The following is a 23,179-nucleotide window of genomic DNA, read 5'->3' as shown; positions in this document are numbered from 1 at the left end:
CACTTATCGTACTGTCACTGATGCTGTCATTATACTACCAGAGTATAGCTGTAATGCTGAATTACTTTACTCTGCCTTTATAAAGCAATGCAATCTTTCCTAGATAAGGATGGGGGGAAGGTGCACATAAAAGACTGATTTATAAAGTTGAGGTTCATGGAATAGATAGGCCACTATCAAATTTGGTTAAAAAAGATTGGCTGAAGGATAGAAGCAGCAAGTTGTAGTATATAGATTAGAAGAATGCTATTAGCAGTTTCCCAAGTATTAGGACACTGATTTTTGGAGATATATACATGATCTGAATTTGGGAATATGGCATACAAAAGGCCCCTCTGCCAATCAAGTCTATGCAAACCTAACTACACTAATCCCACTTTGCAGCCCTTGGAGAATCACCTTTAATGGTATGATATTTCATGTGTTCATCCTAGTACTTATTAAAAAGTTGTGAGCTCTCTTGCCTCAACTACCCTTCTGGGTAGTGCATTCCAGATTACCACCACCCTCTGGGTAAAAATATTTTTCCTCAAATCCCCTCTATATCTCTTGCCCTTCACCTTATATTTGTGCCTCCTTGTTATTGGCCCTTCAGCTATGGGGTTAGCTGCTTCCTAACCTTGCCCCTCATAATCTTACACACCTCAGTCATGTCCCTCCTCAGCCTTCTCTGCTCTAGAGAGAACAACCTGAGCTTATCCAGCCAGTCTTCACAGCTAAAGTGCTCCGTCCCAGGCAATATCCTAGTGAGTAATCTCTGCACCCCCTCCAATTCAATCACATCCTTCCAACAATGTGGTGATGAGAACTGCATACAGTATTCCAACTTTGGCTTAACCAAAGTTCTATACAATTCCAACGTAACCTTCCAGCTGAAATCATCTGTGCCATGACTGATAAAGGCAAGTTCTCAGTATGCATTCTTAATCATCCTGTTAACCTGTCCTGCCACCTTCAAGTTCTGTGGACAAGCACCCCATGATCCCTCTGTGACCCCTAAGCATCCTAGTGTCTTGCCATTCATTGAATACCTCCTTGTCTTGTGACTTCTTCCAATGTGCATCACCCGATATATTTCAGGGTTAAATTCTGTCTGCCACTGATTTGCTCATCTGACCAACCCATCTATATCTCATATTGTTATACATATCATGAACAGTAAGGGACCCAATATGGAACATTGCAGTACGCCATTTGACACAAGCTTCCAGTCGCGCAAACAGCCTTCTACCTCCGTGCTCTGTCTCTTACCACTATGCCATTTTAGAACTACCTTGCCGTAATAGCCGGTGGTGCCATATGTGTTTACCTTTTTTTAATCAGTCTCACATGTGGGACCTTGTCAAAGGCGTTTTTGAAATCCATACAAACTCCATCAGCTGCAAATATAAGCATAGAGCACAGAAGCAGAAATAGGCCATTCACCCCTTTGAATCTGCTCTGCCATTCAAAGAGACCATGGCAGAACCGATAATTCTTAAATCTACTTTCCTGCCTTTTCCCAATATCTGCTGTCCAGCTCAACCTTAAATTTACTTAATGACCAGCCTCAATAGTCTTCTGTGGCAAAGAATTCCACAGATTTACAACCCTCAGAGGGAAGAAATTCCTCCCAATCTCTATCTTAAATGTGTGACCCCCTTATTCTGAGATTATGCCCTCTGGTCCTAGACTCTCCCACAAGGGAAAACAAACTGTCTGCATCTACCCTGTCAAAAATCTTCTATGTTTCAATAAGGTGGCATCTCATTCTTCCATATTACAACAAGAACAGACTCAATCTTCTTAACCTCCTGGAACTTACTTGAACTTCCCCCACATCCTTAGATATGTGTCCCAAAACTGTTCTCAATGTTACAGCTGTGATCTGACCGTTGTCTCGTTCAATTTTAACGAAACCTCTATACTTTTATATTCCATTCTGCTGTCATTCTCCATTTAAATAATAGCCCGCTTTTCTATTCTTCTTGCCAAAATACATTAGCTCACATTTTCTTACATTATATTCCATCTGCTAAGTTTTTGCTCATTTGCTTAGCCTGTCAATATCCCTCTGCAGACTTTTTGATTAATCCTTACTAATTGCCTTCCCACATGGTTTTGTGTCATCAGCTGCAGTATATTCTCTTCCCTCATCCAAGGCATTAATGTATTTTATAAATAATTGTGGCCCCAGCACTAATCTTTGTGGTGCTCCGCTAGTTGCAGGTTGCCAGCCTGAAAATGCCTCCCTTGTCCCAATTCTGTCTTCAATTAGTGAGCCAGTCCTCTGTTGATGATAATATACTACTGCAACATCATGGACTGTTATCTTATTAAGTAGCCTAATGTGTTATAGCTTATCAAAACCCTTCTGAAAATCTAGGCACCTACATACCTCTCAAAATTCTATCAAAATTGTGAAGTGTGACCTCACTTTGACAAGCCATGCTAATCAAACCTTGCATTTCCAAGTGGAGATTAATTCTGTTCTCCAGAATTTCCCCAGTTGTTTCCCTCCCATTGATGTGAGATTCATTGGTGTGTAATTCCTGGTATATCTCTCTCCTTGAAAAATGGAACCACATTAGTTGCCCTCAACCACTTCCCCTGTAGCCAGAGAAGAATTGCAAGTTTGGGTCAGAGCCCCTGTAATTTCCTCTCATCTCTCATTGTGGCATACGATACAACCCCTTCAGATCTAGAGAATTATCTACTTTTAGGCCTGGCAAAGCCTCACTCCCTATGTCAGTCTGCTCGAGTACCTCAGTCCCTGTACCCAAGTTCTCTCCCTACATCTTCCTCTTCTTGAATGTAGACTAAAGTGAAACACTCTATCAGTGTCCTTCTGTACGGTATAAAGTTTGCCCCCGGACCCTAATGGGCCCCCTTCTTTCTCTGGTTATCTTCTTCCCTACATGTACTTGTAAAATATCTTGTTTCCTCCTAATTGCTTAAAGTTCCCTCTGAGCTTTCTATACTCCACTAAGGCCTCCATCATTTGCTCCCTTTGTACCGACTAAAAGCCTCTTTTCTTTTCCTTTTTAACCAATCCTGAATATTCCTAGACATCCAGGGTTCCTTGTCTTGTTATTTCCAAATTTCATCCCAAAGGGAACATGTTGGGCCTGTGCTTTCCCCATTTTCTTCTCAATCACACCTTCACTTTCTGCCGTAGAATTTGCCAGACATAGCTGAACCTGGTCTACTTTGGTCAGATCCTGCTTTATTTTAATAGCATCTGCCTTCCTCCAATCCAAAATTATTTTTTAGCAAATTACCATTTTCCTATTCATAACAGTGGTTGCTATCACTAAAATCCTCCCCACTACCACCTTAAACACCTTAACAACGTTGTTCCCAAGAATTAGATCTGGGACTGGACTGTCCCTTGATGGACCTTCTATATGTTGACACAATAAACTCTGCTGAATGCGTATTTAGAAATCCAACTCCTCTTTACACTGTGCACTTTACACTCGATAACAAGGTGGACATTATTTTAAAATGAAAGGCAGTAGGTTTAAAGGGGATTAGGGGAAAACCTTTTTCACCCAGAGGGGTCTGAAATGCACTCTCTGGGATTATAGTTGAGACGGGAAATCTCAGAATCTTTAAAAAGCACTTGACGTGTCATTACGTTCAAGGCTATGACCTAGTGTGTTGACAGTGGGTCTAGTGTATATAGTAGTATATCCTTGATAGTGCAGACTCAGTGGGTTGTGGGCCTCATATATTGTATGATTCGCTGATTACGACTATCCCAAACAACGTTGAGGAAGTTGAAATCCCCTGGTATAGTTACCTCCTTATTATTGCTCACCTCAACTTGAGCAATACAGCATGAACTTCCAAAATTTACCACTGTTGCCAGGCTTGCAGGAGCCCAAACAGTGAGGATGATTCTGATCAACTGCAATTGGCCAACAGAATGGGAAATGAAGTGACAGGTAGAATTCAATACAGCAAAATGTGACGGGATCTAGGATACAGTGTGGTTGAGTCAGCAGTGGCCCTCCTTCTGAGTCAGAAATGTCGGTGTGATTCTCAGTCCGAGACAGAAGGACCCAGTATTCAGTGCAGGAAAGCAAACTTGTGTGGTAATGAATCCTCAGCCTGGATCGACGGCTTAGGTTAGCGGCAGATATATCTACAAGATGAAAAGATGATAATTGCAAAGAGTGGTGATCTTTGCTCACTGTTCTGAGTTCGGGTCACTAGACCCGAAACGTTAACTCTATTTTTCCCTTCACGGATGCTGCCAGACCCACTGGGATTTTCCAGCAACTTTTCGCTTGTTGTTGTCGTTGATCAACTTGCATTGTGTTATCCCATATAAAATGGGAAATGTCCAAGGAAAAAGAAAACGATGCATGAGGTGAAGCAGTTTAACTAAAGGGATAGTGGCAAACAATAAATACTCAAAGACATCATTCCAAAGTGTGTGCGAGGACTTAAAAAACCCAGGAATGTAGGGGTCATAAAGCCATAAAATGAAGGAACGGAAGTAGGCTTTTTAGCCCTATTGAATTTGCTTCACCATTCGATCAGATCATGGCTATCTCTGTTTTGACTATTCTTAATGACCCAGCTTCAACAGGCCTCTAGAGTAAACAATTCCACAAAATCAAACCCTCAGAGGAAATAAATTCATCTTCATCTCTGTCTTAAATATGTGACGGCTTATTCTGAGATGATGCCCTTTGGTCGTAGATTCTCAAAGAAACAAAGAAACCTACAGCACAGGAATAGGCCCTTCAGCCCTCCAAGCCTGCGCCGATCAAGATCCTCTGTCTAACCTGTCATCTATTTTCTAACGGTCTGTGTCCATTTGCTCCCTGCCCATCCATGTACCTGTCCAAATATATCTTAAAAGACGCTAATGTGTCTGTGTCTACCACCTCCGCTGGCAACGCGTTCCAGGCACCCACCACCCTCTGTGTAAAGAACTTTCCACACATATCTCCCTTAAACTTTCCTCCTCTCACTTTGAACTCATGACCCCTAGTAATTGAGTGCCCCACTCTGGGGGAAAAAGCTTTTTGCTATCCACCCTGTCTATACCCCTCATGATTTTGTAGACCTCAATCAGGTCCCCCCTCAATCTCCATCTTTCTAATGAAAATAATCCTAATCTATTCAACCTCTCTTCATAGCTAGCACCCTCCATACCAGGCAACATCCTGGTGAACCTCTTCTGCACCCTCTCCAAAGCATCTACATCCTTTTGGTAACGTGGTGACCAGAACTGTACACAGTACTCCAAATGTGGCCAAACCAAAGTCCTATACAACTGCAACTCCTACAAGAGGAACCAAACTTTCTTTATCTACACTAACAGGTCCCCTAAGAATCCTGTATGTTTTAATAAGGTAACCTTTTACTCTTCTAAATCCTAAAGAGTACAGGTCCAACTTATTTGACCTCCTTATAAAGAAGATCCTTCTGTACCTAGAATCAACTTAGTTAACCTTCTCTAGACTGCCTCCAATGTTGGTATTTCTTTCCTTTGATAAAGGGCCAAAACTATTTGCTGTGTTTAAGATGTGGTCTGTCTAGTACTGTGTGTTGTTTTAGCAATACTTCCCTCTTCTTTTATTCCATTCCTTCTAACGGCCAACAGGACACTTCCTTATTAGTTGCTGACCATGGTTGCTAACTTCTTATAACTCATGCACAAGGACCTCCAAATTCCTCCTGTATTGCAGCTCTCTGCAATCTTTTTCCATTTTAATAACATATAGCTCTTTATTCTTCTTGCCAAAGCGCATAACCTTACATTTTCCACATTATATTCCATCTGCAAAGTTTTTGACCACTCACTTTACAAAGAAACATAGGAAATAGAATCAGAAATGGGCCATTTGGCCCTTCAAGATTGCTTCATCATTCATTGTGAACATGTCCAATCATCCAACACAGTAGCCTGTTCCTCCTTTAACCTTGTGTCCTGCGATCCATGTAGTTCTAAGTGCTAAACCCAATCTCCTTTTTGAAAATGTACAGTGTTTTAGCATTGACTGATTTCTGTGGTAGTGAATTCTGTAGGCTCATCAGTCTCTGCGTGAAGAAATATCTCCTCATCTTAGTTTAAGGGTATGGAGTATGACTGTCACTCCTTTGTTCTGTACATCCCTGCCATCAAGAACATCTTTCCTCCATTTGTCTTGTCTAGTCCTGTAAGAATTTTAAGCTTCTATGAGAAGCCCCTTCATTCTTCTGAATGCCAGTGGTATAATCTTATCTGACACAACCTCTCCTTATATGTCAGTCTGCCTTCCAGGAATCAGTCTGCTAAACGTTTGCTGCACTGTCCCTAGAGCAAGAGTGTGCTTCCTCAGATACTAAGAGGCCAAAACTGCACGTAATATTCTTGGTATGTAATTGCAGCAAGACGCCCCAACTCCTCTATTCAAATTCTCTCACTATGAAGGCCCTTCTGCTATTTGCCATTTTACTGCTTGCTGCACCTGCATGCTTACCTTCAATGACTGAAGTACAGGTTTGCCCAGATCTTATTCTACATACCCATGTCTTAATTTATATCCGTTCAGGTAATAATCTGCCTTTCTGTTTTTACTCCCAAAGTGGATAATCTAACATATATCCGTGTAATACTGTATCTGTCTCACATTTGCCCAGTTATTCAGCTTGTCCCAATGACACTGAAGCATCTCTGCATCCTCCTTACAGCTCATCATCTCATCCAGCTTTGTGTCATCTGCAGATTTGGAGATACTGCAATTCATTCCTTCGTTTGAATAAGTGGGTAGCCGGAGTCTGAGCACAGATCCCTGTGACACACCACCTGTCTCTGCCTATTCATTGGAAAAAGCCCATTTATTCCTATCCTTTGATACTTACTGACCAGTTTTATTTCCATCTCAATATACTACCACAACCCCATGGGCTTTCATTTAAAGCGCTAATCTCTTACGTGGGACTTTGTTAAAAGCCTTCTGAAAACCCAAAGAAACCACATCCAGTGGTTCTTCCCTCACCAACTGAATGAGTTACATCCACAAAGAATCCCAAAAATTTGTCAAGCATGATTTCCCTCTGTCCCTTTTGTAAATCCATACTGTCCCTGTTTGATCTTGCCACAGTTTTCCAAGTGTTCAGCTGTTAAATATTTTATAATAAAGAGACCTGAAATTCCGACACACAGAGAATCCATTATTCCTGGTATTATGGCAGGGTGTGGGAATGCCCTTAGTTGCCTGAGGAGTCTGGTACAGCCAGAGAAGCCGGGTTTCAAAACTTATGAAGAAATAGTAGGAATAGTGGCAGCTGAGAGATAAGCACCAACACAGACTCAAAACTGCCATTGGTGTGAAAGAGCACTTCACTCAACAGCAAATTGCTGGTATAAATTAGTCGTATGCAGAAACTGCGGCAATAAAGGGCCCATTGAATGGTGTGTTTGAGAAAGAAATATGAACAGAGTACAGCAAAAGTACTGAAAGTGAAGAGTAGGAAGAAAATCTACATGTAACAATGACAGCATGGATAATCTGCTAGTTTCACTGGGAGGACCATGGCTGGAAAAAAAATCAAACTCAGTTGGGTTGAACTGGGTTGCTTGTCAGATTCTGAAACTGATTCATTGCAAAATTCTAAAGAGGCATGCCATTATTTTCATAGGGATCTGGGAGACATGGGGAAGACCTCTGTTGAATTGAAAATCAAGTATGAGAATCAAGCAAAACGTTGCAAGGCAGAATCAGTGCCTTGTGCAATCAAACCAAAGGTTGAGGCAGAATTAAACCTACTTGACAGGGCTCAGAAAGGATTTACAATGATGTTGCCAGGGTGGAGGATTTGAGCGACAGGGGAGGCTGAAGAGACTACTTTCCCTACAGTTTCGAAGGCTGAGGGGAGAACTTAAATGTTTATAAAATCATGAGGGGCATGGATAGGATGAATAGCCAAGGCCTTTTCCTCAGAGTAGGGGAGTAAAAAACTAGAGGGCGTAGCTTTAAGGTGAGGGGGGAAAGATTTAAAATGAACCTAAGGGGCAACATTTTCCAAGCAGAGGATGGTGTATGTATGGAATGAGCTGCCAGAGGAAGTGGTGGAAGCAGGTACAATTAGAATATTTAAACGGTACTTGGATGGGTGCATGAATAGGAATGCTTTAGAGGATATGGGCCAAATATTGGTAAATGGGATTAGATTAATTTAGGATATTTTGTTGGCGTAGATGAGTTGGACCAAAGTTTTCTGTTTCCATGCTGTACGAATCTATTACACTATGACCATAATTGAGTGACACTGCTCAAGATGGGAATCCTTGAATCCAAAAATGATTGGCCCACACCACTGATAGATGGAGTAGACATCTACGGTGATTACAAGTTCGCTACTAATCCAGTAGTATGTGCTGAGGAGTACGCTTTGCCTGTAATTGATGACCTACTTTCTGGACTAGCTAGAGGCCTGCTTTTCAGTAAGATTGACCTTAGTCAAGCCTATCTCCAGATGAATAGAGATCCTGAGTCACAGAAATATAGAACATTACAGCACAGTACAGGCCCTTCGGTCCTCGATGTTGTGCCGACCTGTCATACTGATCTCAAGCCCATCTAACCTACACTATTCCATGTACATCCATATGCTTGTCCAATGACGACTTAAATGTACCTAAAGTTGGCGAATCTACTACCGTTACAGGTAAAGCGTTCCATTCCCTTACTACTCTCTGAGTAAAGAAACTACCTCTGACATCTGTCCTCTATCTTTCACCCCTCAATTTAAAGCTATGCCCTCTCGTGCTCGCCGTCACCATCCTAGGAAAAAGGCTCTCCCTATCCACCCTATCTAACCCTCTGATTATTTTAAATGTTTCAATTAAGTCACCTCTCTAACAAAAACAGCCTCAAGTCCCTCAGCCTTTCCTTGTAAGACCTTCCCTCCATACCAGGCAACATCCTAGTAAATCTCCTCTGCACCCTTTCCAAAGCTTCCACATCCTTCTTATAATGTGGTGACCAGAACTGCACACAATACTCCAAGTGCGGCCGCACCAGAGTTTTGTACAGCTTCACCATAACCTCTTGGTTCCAGAACTCGATCCCGCTAATAATAAAACCTAAAACACTGTATGCCTTCTTAACAGCGCTGTCAACCTGGGTGGCAACTTTCAAGGATCTGTGTACATGGACACCGAGATCTCTCTGCTCATCTACACTACTAAGAATCTTACCATGAGCCCAGTACTTTGCCTTCCGGTTACTCCTACCAAAGTGTATCACCTCACACTTGTCTGCATTTAAACTCCATTTGCCACCTCTCAGCCCAGCTCTGCAGCTTATCTATGTCTCTCTGCAACCTACAGCATCCTTCGTCACTATCCACAACTCCACCGACCTTAGTGTCGTCTACAAATTTACTAACCCATCTTCTACGCCCTCATCCAGGTCATTTATAAAAATGACAAACAACAGTGGACCCAACACCGACCCTTGCGGTACACCACTAGTAACTGGTCTCCAGGATGAACATTTCCCATCAACTACCACCCTCTGTCTTCTTTCAGCAAGCCAATTTCCGATCCAAACTGCTATATCTCCCACAATTCCATTCCTCCGCATTTTGTACAATAGCCTACTGTGGGGACCCTTATCAAACGCCTTACTGAAATCCATATACAACACATCAACCGGTTTACTCTCACCCATCTGTTTGATCACCTTCTCAAAGAACTCAATAAGGTTTGTGAGGCACGACCTTCCCTTCACAAAACCGTGCTGACTATCCCTAATCAATTTATTCTTTTCTAGACGTTTATAAATCCTATCCCTTTATAACGTTTTCCAACACTTTACCAACAACTGAGGTAAGGCTCATTGGTCTATAATTACCAGGGTTGTCTCTACTCCCCTTCTTGAACAGGGGAACCACATTTGCTACTTGATTATTGTAACACGTAAAGTAGTATTCAAATACAAGAGATTTCCATTTGGAATCCATCTGTGCTTGGATTATTCCAACATGCCATGGATCAGATTTGAAGTAGATTGAAAGGAGTCCAGTGTTACCAACACAATATTTTATTCACAGGGAGAACCTATAAAAGAGCATCCTCACAAGTTAGATGCTACTAAGCAGAGATTTGAAGAAGTGAGGAAAAATGAATGTGATTTTAAAAAAAATCTTCCGTACAATATTAAGGCCATATCATTGATGCTGAGGGATTATACAAGTCCCCTTCAAAAGTAAAAACTGAAGGAACTGTGAGATGCTGTAAATCAGAAACAAAATCGGAAGTTTTTTAAGTTCTGGAGGGAGGGTCAAATGACATTAACTCTGATTTCTTTCCATAGATGCTGTCAGACCTGCTGAGCTTTTCCAGCAATTTCTGGTTTTGTCCCATTCAAAACTGAAAGCCATAACTGAAGCACCAGCATCTAAAAATATGTAAACCAACTGCAATCATTTTTGAGTGTGCTAAATTACTATGGCAGGTTTGTCCCAAATCATGCAACGATTTGCAAGTCATTGCACACTCTATTATGCCAAAACCAAAATTGGAAATTGGATGATCAATGTGAAAGAGCTTTAACACAAGCCAGAGAGGTAGTTTTAAAGTCAGAAGTCCTGACCCATTGTTCCCTAGAGTTACTGTTGCAACTAGCATGCCAAATGGTGAAGAAAAGCAATGCTTTTTTGTATCAAGATAGTTTTACAAAGCCGCAATGAACTATGCATAAATAGAGAATCTCTAGGAGACATTTTTGGCATTGGGCGATTGCACCAGTATCTGTGTAGGTAATTTACCCTACTAACAGAGCATAAACCATTGGCTGCTATATTTGTGCCTCATACAGGGAAGTCTTCTCTAGCAGCAAGCTATATGCAGAGGTGGGTGTTGCTGCTGTCACCTGGCACTTATACAATTAAGGATTTACACTCTAATTTAGGAGAGAGTGCTGAAGTATTTTAGATTACCTTTGCCAAATGAGTTGACAACAAACAGTCCTTATGTAGACATTTTCTACTTCGAGCGAGTAGGGAACACTCCGACAACGGTAGGACAAATTAAGAGAGACAGTCAAAATGACCCATGACTACGTGAGTGGTGGGTGTGGTACTCCAAAGGGAGCAACTGGAACTGAAACCATATGTCACGTGGAAGCTAGAACTATCTATACAAGGAGGAGGTCTCCTGTGGGGAATGAGGGTCATCACTCCACCACAGCTAAGGAAATGCATGTTAAAGGTTATTAACTTTGGATTGTTGGACTCAAAGCATTGACTTTGTTTTCTCTTCACTGATGCTGCCAGACCTGTTGAGATTTTTTGTTTCATAATAAAGTTTCTGCTTTTGAACATTTTAGTCTCCTGGTCGTTCTTGGAACTGAATAGCCTTCCCACTTATTTTCATGTCATCTGCAAACCTGGCAATAGTACATTTGCTTCAAGTATATAAGTCAGTAATATTTTATTGACAATAATTATGGATCCAGCACTGATCCCTGTGGTACTCCATTAGTTACATGTTACCATGCTGAAAATGCCTCCCTTCTAGTTTCTATTATTTGACCAATTCTGAAAACATGCTAATATACTATCCCAAAATTATGTGCTCTTTTCTTGTATAAGGTAAACTAAGGGTGGTATTTTTTCAAGTGCCCTTTTAAAATCCAAACACATTACATCTGGTTCTGTTTTATCTATCCTGTCTTACTTACTCAAAGAATTAAAAGAAAAATTGTCAGGCACAATTTCCCCACCATGAAGCCATGCTGACTTTGCTTGATTATATTATCTGCTTCCACTGTTATGGACTAGACCAAATCCCCAACACACATGTATCATGGAGATAACCTAGACTCCAACTTTTATTTAAAGACAAGTCTAAGGTGCTGTGTTCCAGATGTAAATCGATTGGCCACACCACTCAGCTTTAAGCAAAACCACTTTACCCCCAGTTAAAATGCAAACAAAGGAAAGAAGAATTGAAATTAGTTTAACTCTACTGGAAAACGTAACCGAATAATATATTACTTAACTACCAAACAACAACTGCTCCAATATAATAATATCCCATTAACACACCTTGGCGAAGGCAAAGTCGGTAAAACAGATTGCCTCTCGAGATTCTGGTAGCAGATAGAGAACCCCTGCTTTTAGTTGTTAGCTTTTAGAGAGAGAGAGAGAGAGATAACAGCTTCCACAGCCAACCTCAACAACTGTCGAAATCTAAACTAAAACCTTGGTTCTGTGGGAGCCTGACATGACCCATTCATACTGAGATAGTAGGAACTGCCGATGCTGGAGAATCTGAGATAACAAGATGTAGAGCTGAATGAACACAGCAGGCCAAGCAGCATCAGAGGAGCAGGAAAGCTGACGTTTCGGGTTTTGGCCCTTCTTCGGAAATTACCCATGCATGCTGCTTTTGTTGTTACAACTTCCAAAAAATAAAACCCCAAGGCCTCACGAGCTGTTTATTGGTTTAGAGAAGAACACAAACCAGGACAAAATACACCTCTTAAAGCCATAGTATTGCTAGACCACATGACCTGCTGTTGCATCTTTTATAACAGACTGCAATATTTTCCTAATGAGAGGTTGCCTATTTTTTGTCATCCTTCCTTTTCATATCAAGTTGTTACATTAGCAGTATTCCAATCTACTGATTGAAATGTTCCAGATTCCCGGGATATTTGGAAGATTACTGCTAGTGCATCCAGTATCTCTGTAGCTACATCTTTTAATATCCTAGTGCAGGGTACATCAGGTCCAGGATACCTCTCGACCTTTAGCCCCATGAGTTTCCCGAGCACCTTTTCTCTGGTGATATTTCCTGTCTGCTTTTTGTACCTTGTTAAGTAAGTAATTTTGAGATGGTATTTGTGCCTTTTGCTGTGAAGACTGACATAAAGTATTTATTTGTCTCATTTGCCATTTCCTGATTCCCCATTATTATTTTTGCAGCCTCCATTCTTGAAGGGATCTGCGTTCACTTTGACCTCTTCCTTCCTTTTCATTTGTTCAAATAAGCTCTCATTGTCTGTTTCTTTTCTATTTCTCGACTTTGAAATCTTTCCTTATTTCTGGTTTCCCACTAACCTTGGGCACTGACTGTTGAATTGACAGAACATTGGAGAGAATGCTTAGGATATGGAATTTTTGGTCTGATAAATAGTACTGAACATGGTGCTGTTGTCCCTGCTCCTGCTCAGGTCTCTCCCAGTTGAAATGCCAAATGGGAGCCTGCCCATGCTCTTCACAGCTGCCCTGCAGTAATAAATGGCTGGAGGCAGGACATCGGGTACCCTCTTGTATGGAAGTTCTACCTTGTAGAACTCCTGGCGTCTTAGAGCCCAGAAGAGTCTGAAGTTGCTGATGGCTGGATGGCGCATCCCCGACTAGAGGTATGGAGTGGTCGAGGGCTGTTAGGGGTTGTTAAATGGTTGGATGAGAGTTTAAGGGCGTGAAGTGCCTAGGATCAGGCCAAGGGACTTGAGAGTGAGGTTCCCCTACCAACTCACTTTTTCTAGGCTGGATTGTGCATCTAAAGCTGACTGTCTTTCTGATTGACATCTATCTCCTTACATAGTAGAGGGGATCCCTTAAGTTGCCATCAATTGGTCTCAGCAGGCCAAAGGATAAGCAGGCTGCTTGACAGTTCCCCAGAACTTCCACACATGTATGCACAGTGCCCTCCAGATTTTATATGTTCCTTCCCACCTTCGTATCTGTGGGATGGGGCTGTATAATGTAGCTCATGCAGTGCTAAAACAAAGAGTTATCCTGAACCTTGAAGTAGGACTGGAATGATACAGCCAAATCTGGTGACTAAACTTCGAGCAATAATTTTGGTAGTCTTGAATAATAATAATGAAATTTACCCAATTTGTTTTAGGAATGTGACATTTTATCAACAGATTTAGCTAATGCTATTTTCATTGGAGTAAAGGGGATTAATAATTAGTGAATGGAGACATAAAGGATTATGATTGGTTGGGATAAGATAAACGTGGAGAGGCTGTGTTCCCATGGCTGGTGGATGATGTTACAAGGAGAAGGGAATGCATTCATGTTTTGGGAAAAAGATGTAGGGGGATGTAAAGAGGAATTTTTTTAAAGCAGTGAATGTTCATGGGCCAGGATCTCTCTGCCTGTGAAAGGGTTAGAAGCCGAGAAAATCAATGATTTCAGTCCCATTAATGCATATCTCTGGGAGCTTCATTCCTCATACTGCCATTAGATTTTATTTATGTAGGTTCTGTTATATTTAGAGTGGCTCGACTGGCATTCGATGTTTTGACAAAGTTTGCCAGATTTTGTTGGCATCATGTGAACTAACATTGAATTGATACTTGCTTAACTCCTCATTGTTTTTGGTAGACACTGTCGAACATACCATATGTATGACAAAATCGCAAAATTACAAGAGAAATCTAGTTCAAAACCTAGGTAACAGAGCACCTTTTTAAAATTAACAAGAACGTGTGATTAACACACTTAATAGCTGCGACCTAGTGTGATTTAAAAGAATGCAGGTTAACAGAATTGAAATAGGGGTTGTACGATCCACTATTTGAAACGGGTAAAGAGCCAATTAGATTGTAATTTGGATTTGGATGTATTGAGAATGCACATCGGTTGAAAGAGATGGATGTTGTAGTTTAAATTGTTCTGAGTCCTGCCACATAAATATAAAGGAGGGCTTCATAACATATAAAGCTACTGTTCCTGCACCATTGTTCTACAGAAATTACTGAACCAAACAACAGAATATGACCAGCATCATTGACGGTTCCCTCGTTAGATTTGACATCGTGCATTTGAGAAGGAGATGGCCTGTTTCCATCATTCCAGAGTACTTTTCTGAATCATTGTATTTATTTCTAGGCCAAATAAAGGAATTAATTTTATTTAATAGCTCCAATAAGTTAAAACTGTAATCAAAGTTAGTTTTCTTCCTCCTTTGTAGTGGATCTGTTGGAGTTGCACACAGCACAACGTGTCTTCGATCAACACAAATTGACACAAAACGAGCAACTTCTAAATGTGACTGAAGTAATCAACTGTTTAACGACCATTTATGATGGTTTGGAACAAAATCACAAGGACTTGGTCAATGTGCCACTCTGTGTCGACATGTGTCTGAACTGGCTGCTGAACGTCTTTGATACGTATGTATGATTTACACTTTAATGTAGTATGTTTAGATTGTCCTAAGGTGCATTAAACTGCATCCTACATATTGGATTTTGATATATACATGATCAGTTAAGTAAATGTGAAGATTGTCGACTGATTAAAATCAATCCTAGTATTGTTGACATAAGGTTTCAGTATGTTCTAATTTCATTTCAGTTAAACAGATAAAGTAGTTGAAAGTTTTAGCGACTTTTGTTTCAAATCATAAAATTGAAACTGATATACTTTTGATTCCATTTGGTCAGCTCTGTACAGGATCCTGTAGACATCTTGACACTGATTGTAATGCTCTTCACGGTGACGAATGTTAGTGCTGGAGAAGACGTGTATAAAGTACACAATATGAACGTCATCCAGTTAATGTCAAGGAATAAACGGCCAGATGTAGAATAAATTTTCAGGAGACCCTCAATCTCATAGAGTCATACAGTATAGAAACACGATGTCTATGCCTACCAACAAACACCAAACTACACTAATCTCATTTATCTACACTTGATCCATAGCCTACTTTGACCTCACACTTTAAATGCTCATCCCAGATGCTTTTTAAATGTTGAGAATACCTGCCTCAACTCCTCTCTCAGGCAGCGTGCTCCATATAGCTACCACTTGTTAGATGAAAAAGCTTTTCCTCAGACTTCCTCTAAACCATTTAATCCTCACCTTAAACTTGTGCCATCTGGTCTTAGACACATGTGCCATGGGGAAAGGATTCTCACAATGTATTCTGCCCGTGCCTGTCATAATTTTCTATGCCTCAATCAGATCCCAATCCCCACTCCCACCTCAGCCTCCTGTGCTCCAAGGAAAACAAACCCAGCATACCAGTCCATCTCATAACTGAGACTTTTTAACCTAGCCAGTATCTTGAAGAGCATTAACTGTGCCATTGTGGTATTTTCCAGACTAATCGTCCTTCAGCTTATCTCGGTCAGATTGTTTAGCAAACTCCGTTTAGTAATAATGTTATGCACTTCGCTTGGAATTGTATTAAGACTGTGACAGTACATTGGGGAATCCTTGCAAGCAGAAAGAATTTTATTTTCTTTCAGTCCAGGCTGGACATAATTCTAGGACTTGGAGATGAAAGTCCAAGGTTAAACTTTCAGTGTCCTTCTATACACCCCAAATCACCTCCAATTTTCCATTAATATAAAATTGAGCTTTGTCTGCATGAGGTGTGTTCCAACATTAAATCATTATTGCGACTGTCAATTTTGACATTCTTCATTAGGTGCGTACCTTCATATTGATTGCAGCTGAAGGTCCTTCTGGATGTCAAAACAAAAATGTTGCATTTTCCAGTAAAATTGTAGACATTGAGTGGAAATTCTCGCTAGGTAGCACTGAAAGGCATGCATTATTTCTCAGTACCACCCTCATTAATACTTATTCCCATTTTATACCTGCCAGACAGAAACTAGATGCTGAGAATTACCAAAATGAAATTTCGAGTGAGTGTGTGGTGCTTCCACGTTGCTCAATGCTCTTCTGGACCTCCAACTTGGACAGTAGTCACCAGCATCTCCAGCCACACCCATCATTAGCACCCCATGTCCACAGTTTTGACATGTGGCATGTTCCAGCCTCACCACATCATGGCACATCTCAGATCTGCATTCAGTACTCTTCTGTACCTCATTGCTGCATTTTGGATTGCAGCAGTCCCCCTCGTTGCAGTGCTACTGCCAAGGCACTTTTGGATGCAGGGACAGACACCCATTCGTGGATTGGGCCACGTTACACATCAGGGCACCTTGCTTCAGCTCTCAGCTCTCATTTTGTCCCTGCATGAGTGCTAACAGCTCCTCTGCCTTGCCTTCATTTGCCTTGTCTTTTTATGGTTTGCCCCCTCCACCATATCTAACAGACTCATAATGCTACTATGTTGATTAACTTTTTGGCATCGAGACAAAGCTAGACAACTTGTCATGTTTGTCAGCAGTCATCAATCAAAGGAGTGGATGTGTTGCCGTTCAGCACTGTGATATGTTGATCTCACACCTGCAGCATGTGCCAGCTGCAGAAGCACAGAACGCATTGCATTGTCTCCAACCACATGGTCATGCTTCAGGTTCTGAGGGGAATGGTCTCCAGTCAAGCGAGGCAGTTTCAGGCAGCAGATTTAGATGATTCCAGGGCATTGTCTGATATACTCCAGAGGCTTAGATGCGATCAGTTGGCTGCGCAGGATGATCATGGTCAGGACACTGTCCTCACAGGTTGTGAGAAGTCAAACGTTAGACACCTCACTACCTGTGTTGGCTCTTTCTGCCCTACTGTGGACTGTTTTTCCTGGAATGAAACAAAGGGAGGGATTGAATGAGATGAAATTAGCTGGTGCATTTGTTAGTGCTCATGTATGTTTGGGAAGGGAGGTGAGGTCCCCTGAGTGAGAGCAAGAGGCACAGAGAACACACAGGATTAATAGCCTTGGGGCCTCAAGTAGGCGAGAGCAAGCGAAGACAGACATTGAATGCTTTGGTGAGAATGGTATTACATGAGCTGTGCTGAAGGGTGGTGCAGAATTAGAGAGAGTGTGAATGTGAGGTAGCACAGAACAATGAGGCTCTTCTTCTGTTGGAGCAGAGGTCACTGATGTTGCAGCACTGCTGTATGGTTCTTTTGGTGGTTGAGACTGCATTGGCACTGGACAGCCTCAGATCAGTCTGGCCGAGTATTGTGTCGTGGCCTCCTGTGCTTGTCCTTGGGAAAGAGGACAGCCCTCCACTGCACCAACCCATCCTCCAGGACCTCCACGTCCCTACCTGTAAAATAAGGTGCTAATTTCCCCTTTCCAGCCCTATCTGGGGCAAATGCTATGAACTGTACAAGGCAATTCTGGATTCTGGGCATTTTACTGGTTCACAATGGCCTTTAAACATGGCACTAGTGCCAGTCATACTGGGATGTTCCAGTGGTGGCAAAGACTTCCAGTTACGATGAGTGGGAGAACTAACTAGCGTCGGCTGAGAGAGGCACTATAGGAGCATTGTTGGTAGTTATTGAATAGGTTTGCAACAACAGAGTGAGAAAATTTATTAGGTCTTTTGGAGAGATACTGTCCTTGCAGTGCAATAAAAATGGCACTGAACTGATTCATTCCAGTGTTTTAGACGTTAAGATTTAAGAACAGAATTAGACCATTCAGCCCATTGAATGGGATCTATCATTCTCAACCCCATTCTCCTGTGTCCTCACTAAGCAAGAACATATCTATCTATGCCTGAAATCAACTCTGACTTGGCCTCCACAGCTTCCTGCATCAATGAGCTCCACAGATTCACAACTTTCTGACTGAAGAAATGCCTCCTCATCTCCATTCTGAAGGGTGGTCCCTCTGATTCTGAGGCTGTGCCCCCAGGTCCTGGTCTCTCCTACTAGTGGAAACATCATCTCCATGTCCACTCTATCCAGGCCTGACTTACCTTTACTGTGACTCCCTTCATCCTTCTAAACTCCATCGAGTACAGACCCAGCGTTCTCAGCCACTCATCTCATGACAGTCCCTTCATCCCTAGGATTATGTTTGAGAACCTCCTCTAGACCCTGACAAAGGCCAGCACATCCTTCCTTAGATAGGTGGCCAAAAACCGCTCTTAATATTTCAAATGCAATATGACCAGAGCCTTACACAGCCTCAGCAATACATCTCTGCTCTTGTATTTTTACCATCTTGAAATGAATGCTAACATTGCATTTGCCTTCCCAACTGCCAACTGAACCTGCATGTTAAAAGAATCCTGAACTGGGGCATCTTTGTGCTTCAGGTTTCTGAAGCCTTTCCCCATTTAGAAAATGCCTGTACTGACACTTCTCTACAGACTGTCTGTGAGCTCCCCACTTCTTCAACACTACCTGCCTCTCCACCTATCGCAATGTCATCTGCAAACTTAGCAACAACCCCCTATGGACAATAATACCGTCAGTTTTTCTTTGTCCGGATTGCTAATGTATAACATGAATGGCTGTAGTCTGAACTCTGATGATTGCGGAAATCCTATAGTTGCTGGCTGCCATCCTGAAAAAGACCCTTTTATTGCCACTCTCTGCATTCTGCCAGTTAGCCGATCCTCTATCCATGCCAGTGCCTACTCCCTAACACCATAAGCTCATTTTTAAATTTTGAAGCCTCCTGTGTGGCACCTTGTCGAAGGCTTTCTGGAAATCCAAACAGATAAAGTTCAATGGCTCTCTTTTGTTTTAACTCACTGGTTACATTCTCAAAGAATCTAACAGAGACCTTCCCTTCACAAAGTTGTGTTTTCTCAGCTCGATTTATCATGTATTTTTACCATGTATTTCCAAGTATTACCATGTACTTCCAAGTACTCTCCAGTCTCATCCTTAATAATGGACTCTAAAATCTGACCTAATGACCAGCGCCAGGCTAACAGGTCTATAATTTCTCGTGTTTTGCCTCCCTCCATTTTAAACAGGGGTGTTACATTCGCCATTTTGCACTCCTTTGGGACCCACCCTGACTCCAGTAATTCCTGAAAGATCACCAATGCCTGCATGGTCTTCTCTCTTATCTCCTTCAGAACTCTGGGGGGCAGTCCATCTGGTCCATGTAATTTACCATCTTCTCAGAATTATAGAATTCCTACAGTGCGGAAAGAGGCCATTGGGTCTGCACCATCTCCACAAAGAACATCCCACCAAGACCCAGCCCTGTACTGTTTCCCCGCAAGCTCACATTTGCCATGGCTGATCCACTTGCCTGCACATCTTTGGACTGTGGAAGGAAATCAGAGCACCTGGTGGATACCCGTGCAGACATGGAGAGAATGTACAAATTCCACACAGACCCTTCAGCTTCCCCTGTACCTTCTCCTTAGTGATGGCCACCACGCTCACTTCTGCTTCAGACTCCCTTAAAGTTCTACTACTGGTGCTTTCCAACCCGAAGACTGATGCAAAATACTTGTTCAGTTCCTCTGCCATTTCTTTGTTCCCCAACACTGCTTATTTGGCTCCTCTTGAAATTTTCTTTGCATTTTCAGGGGTGTTTACAATAACAATATCTACTTTATTGTGTTGACAAATGGATTGTTTAGATCATCACAGAAACAATAAAAAAAATTCATCAGTATGCTCAATTAACAATCATATATATATTAATATCACAATCAATGCATTTCCATCAGGTAAGCACAATGCTGGAACTTTCTAACCCGGCAGTTTTCACTTTTCATTTCTCAGATTTCACTCTCAGACATACCAGTTGATGTTGACACACTGTTCATTAAAAATAGCATTCACTGTATTTTTCCCCATGTTGTAGCTCGTGGACTTGTGTAACCTTAACGTATAGAGTCCATGTTCATTTTCAAGGAGTTTATTACTTTAGTGATTTCAGGTGTTACATTCAGAAGGGTACCATGCTGCAATTCGAGCCTCCTGTTTCCAGAGTAATCCCAATGTTGAAGATTTTGAAAAGTACGTTAATTTCCCTAATTTACCTGTCTTTTAGATCCAACCTGATAGAGACCACGGTCCAGATTTCTGTTCTTAACAAGAATGCCTATTTATTACAACTGCATAGATTCCAGCTACAGACAGATATTTACAAACATTGGACACATATCTGTACAAATTAAAACTGTAAACCCCCCGTAAACTCATCTTCCTGCAGACAAACATAGAGGGGAGAGGGATAAAACATGGATATTATAGGTTTAAAAAAAGGCAAAGTAGGCTGTTCAGTGGTCCCTGTTCACAGGATTTGCAAAGATGATCTTGAGAATGTAAAACAAATATCCCAGAGTGACTTATTGTCTATTAAAACATGTGTTAATGATATAGCATTGCTTGGATCATAAAATAGAACATTGTCCAATTTCCTATGAGCATTACCGTGGTTTTCATTTGTATTCTCCATGTCAGGAACATATTTAATTGGTACTTTGCTACTAAGTGACCTTTGCTCATCTACAGTGTTCAGTTGCAAACAGCCAATATTTTATTATTCTAATTTAGTAACTTTGGTTTGGAATTTTGTCATGGGAAATGTATTTCACTTATGTTACTCTGCGTAATTGTAGTCAATCCTCCATTGGCAAAGAAACACACAACTACAGACGTTAATAAAAGAAAGAACTGCATTTATGTAGCACATTTTATGGTCTCAGGCATGAAAAGTACTTTATAGGCAGCTAAACTACTTTTGAAATGTCGTCACTGATGTAGCAGAAGAAAACGTAGTATTTAAAATAGTCAGAAATAGAGAAATATGAAATAATGAAGAAATAATAAGTAGTAAAGAAGTAATATGAAATATGAATATAAAGAAATATAAAATCTTCAGTCCCTTGCGAGGGAGGACATAGAATCAGGAGATGTAGAGTCGGTATGGAGCCTACCAGGGAGGAGGCAATTCTGGATCTGGTGTTGTGCAACGAACCAGATTTAATCAGGGACCTCGAGGTAAAGGAGCCATTAGGAGATAGTGACCATAATATGATAAGTTTTAATCTGCAATTTGAGAGGGAGAAGGGAGAATCGGAAGTGTCAGTATTGTAGTTGAACAAAGGGAACTATGGAGCTATGAGGGAGGAGCTGGCCAAAGTTCAATGGTACAGTACCCTAGCAGGGTTGGCAGTGGAACGACAATGGCAGGTATTTCTGGATATAATGCAGATGGTACAGGATCAGTTCATTCCAAAGAGGAAGAAAGATCCTAAGGGGAGGCGGGGGTGGCCAAGGCTGATGAGGGAAGTTTCTATAAAGATAAAAGAGAAGAAGTATAACGTAGCAAAGATGAGCGGGAAGCCAGAGGACTGGGAAGCTTTTAAAGAGCAACAGAGAATAACTAAAAAGGCAATGCGTGGAGTAAAAATGAGGTACGAAGGAAAACTGGCCAAAAATATAAAGGAGGATAGTAAAAGCTTTTTTAGGTATGTGAAAAGAAAAAAAAATGGTTAAGACTAAAATTGGGCCCTTGAAGACAGAAATGAGTGAATTTATTATGGGGAACAAGGAATTGGCAGAAGAGTTGAATAGGTACTTTGGATCTGTCTTCACTAGGGAAGACACAAGCAATCTCCCAGATGTAATAGTGGCTGAAAGACCTAGGGTAATGGATGAACTGAAGGGAATTTATATTAGGCAGGAAATGGTGTTGGATAGACTGTTGGGTCTGAAGGCTGATAAGTCCCCGGGACCTGATGGTCTGTATCCCAGGGTACTTAAGGAGGTGGCTCCACAAATCGTGAACGCATTGGTAATCATTTTCCAATGTTCTATAGGTTCAGGATCAGTTTCTGTGGATTGGAGGGTGCCTAATGTTGTCCCACTTTTCAAGAAAGGAGGGAGAGAGAAAACAGGGAATTATAGACCGGTTAGCCTGACGTTAGTGGTGGGAAAGATGCTGGAGTCAATTATAAAAGATGAAATTATGACTCATTTGGATAGCAGTAACAGGATAGGTCAGTCAGCATGGATTTACGAAGGGGAAATTGTGCTTGACTAATCTTCTGGAATTTTTTGAGAATGTATCTATGAAGATAGTGGCAAGAACAGGAAGGAGATTACTTATCTCAATGGTGTCAAGTTGGTAAAGGGGAAGTACAACGAGATCTAGGTGTTCTTGTACATCAGTCAATGAAAGCAAGCATGCAGGTACAGCAGGCAGTGAAGAAAGCTAATGGCATGCTGGCCTTCATAACAAGAGGAATTGAGTATAGGAGCAAAGAGGTCCTTCTGCAGCTGTACGGGGACCTGGCTTAGAAGTATGAGAGGGGATCTGATTGAGATGTGTAAGATTATTAAAGGATTGGACACTCTGGAGGCAGAAAGCATGTTTCCGCTGATGGGTGAGTCCAGAACCAGAGGACACAGTTTAAAATTTAGAGGTAGGCCATTTAGAACAGAGTTGAGGAAAAACTTCTTCACCCAGAGAGTGGTGGATATGTGGAATGCTCTGCCCCAGAAGGCAGTGAAGGCCAACTCTCTGGATAGTTTCCAAAAAGAGATGGATAGAGCTCTTAAAGATAGTGGAATCAGGGGTTATGGGGAT

The 23,179-nt window shown here is 41.5% G+C and overlaps 1 protein-coding gene across 14 annotated transcripts in view; it reads left to right on the top strand.

The window, feature by feature from the left end:
- Positions 1-23,179, top strand: part of LOC125454807 (utrophin) — a 572,019-nt gene that overhangs the window by 444,421 nt on the left and 104,419 nt on the right. For all 14 annotated transcript variants that reach the window (XR_009446113.1, XR_009446114.1, XM_059648282.1 and 11 more), the window contains one exon: positions 14,927-15,128. Coding sequence is in view for 12 of the 14 variants with exons in the window: in XM_059648282.1 (XP_059504265.1) it covers positions 14,927-15,128 (202 nt within the window). In the remaining 2 variants the exon portion in view is untranslated. The remainder of the gene's footprint in view (positions 1-14,926; positions 15,129-23,179) is intronic.

This window comes from Stegostoma tigrinum, chromosome 9 (genome assembly GCF_030684315.1).
Source record: "Stegostoma tigrinum isolate sSteTig4 chromosome 9, sSteTig4.hap1, whole genome shotgun sequence".
NCBI classification, from domain to species: domain Eukaryota; kingdom Metazoa; phylum Chordata; class Chondrichthyes; order Orectolobiformes; family Stegostomatidae; genus Stegostoma; species Stegostoma tigrinum.
The sequence above is the reverse complement of the archived record's forward strand: the minus strand, read 5'-3'. Positions and strand labels throughout refer to the sequence as shown.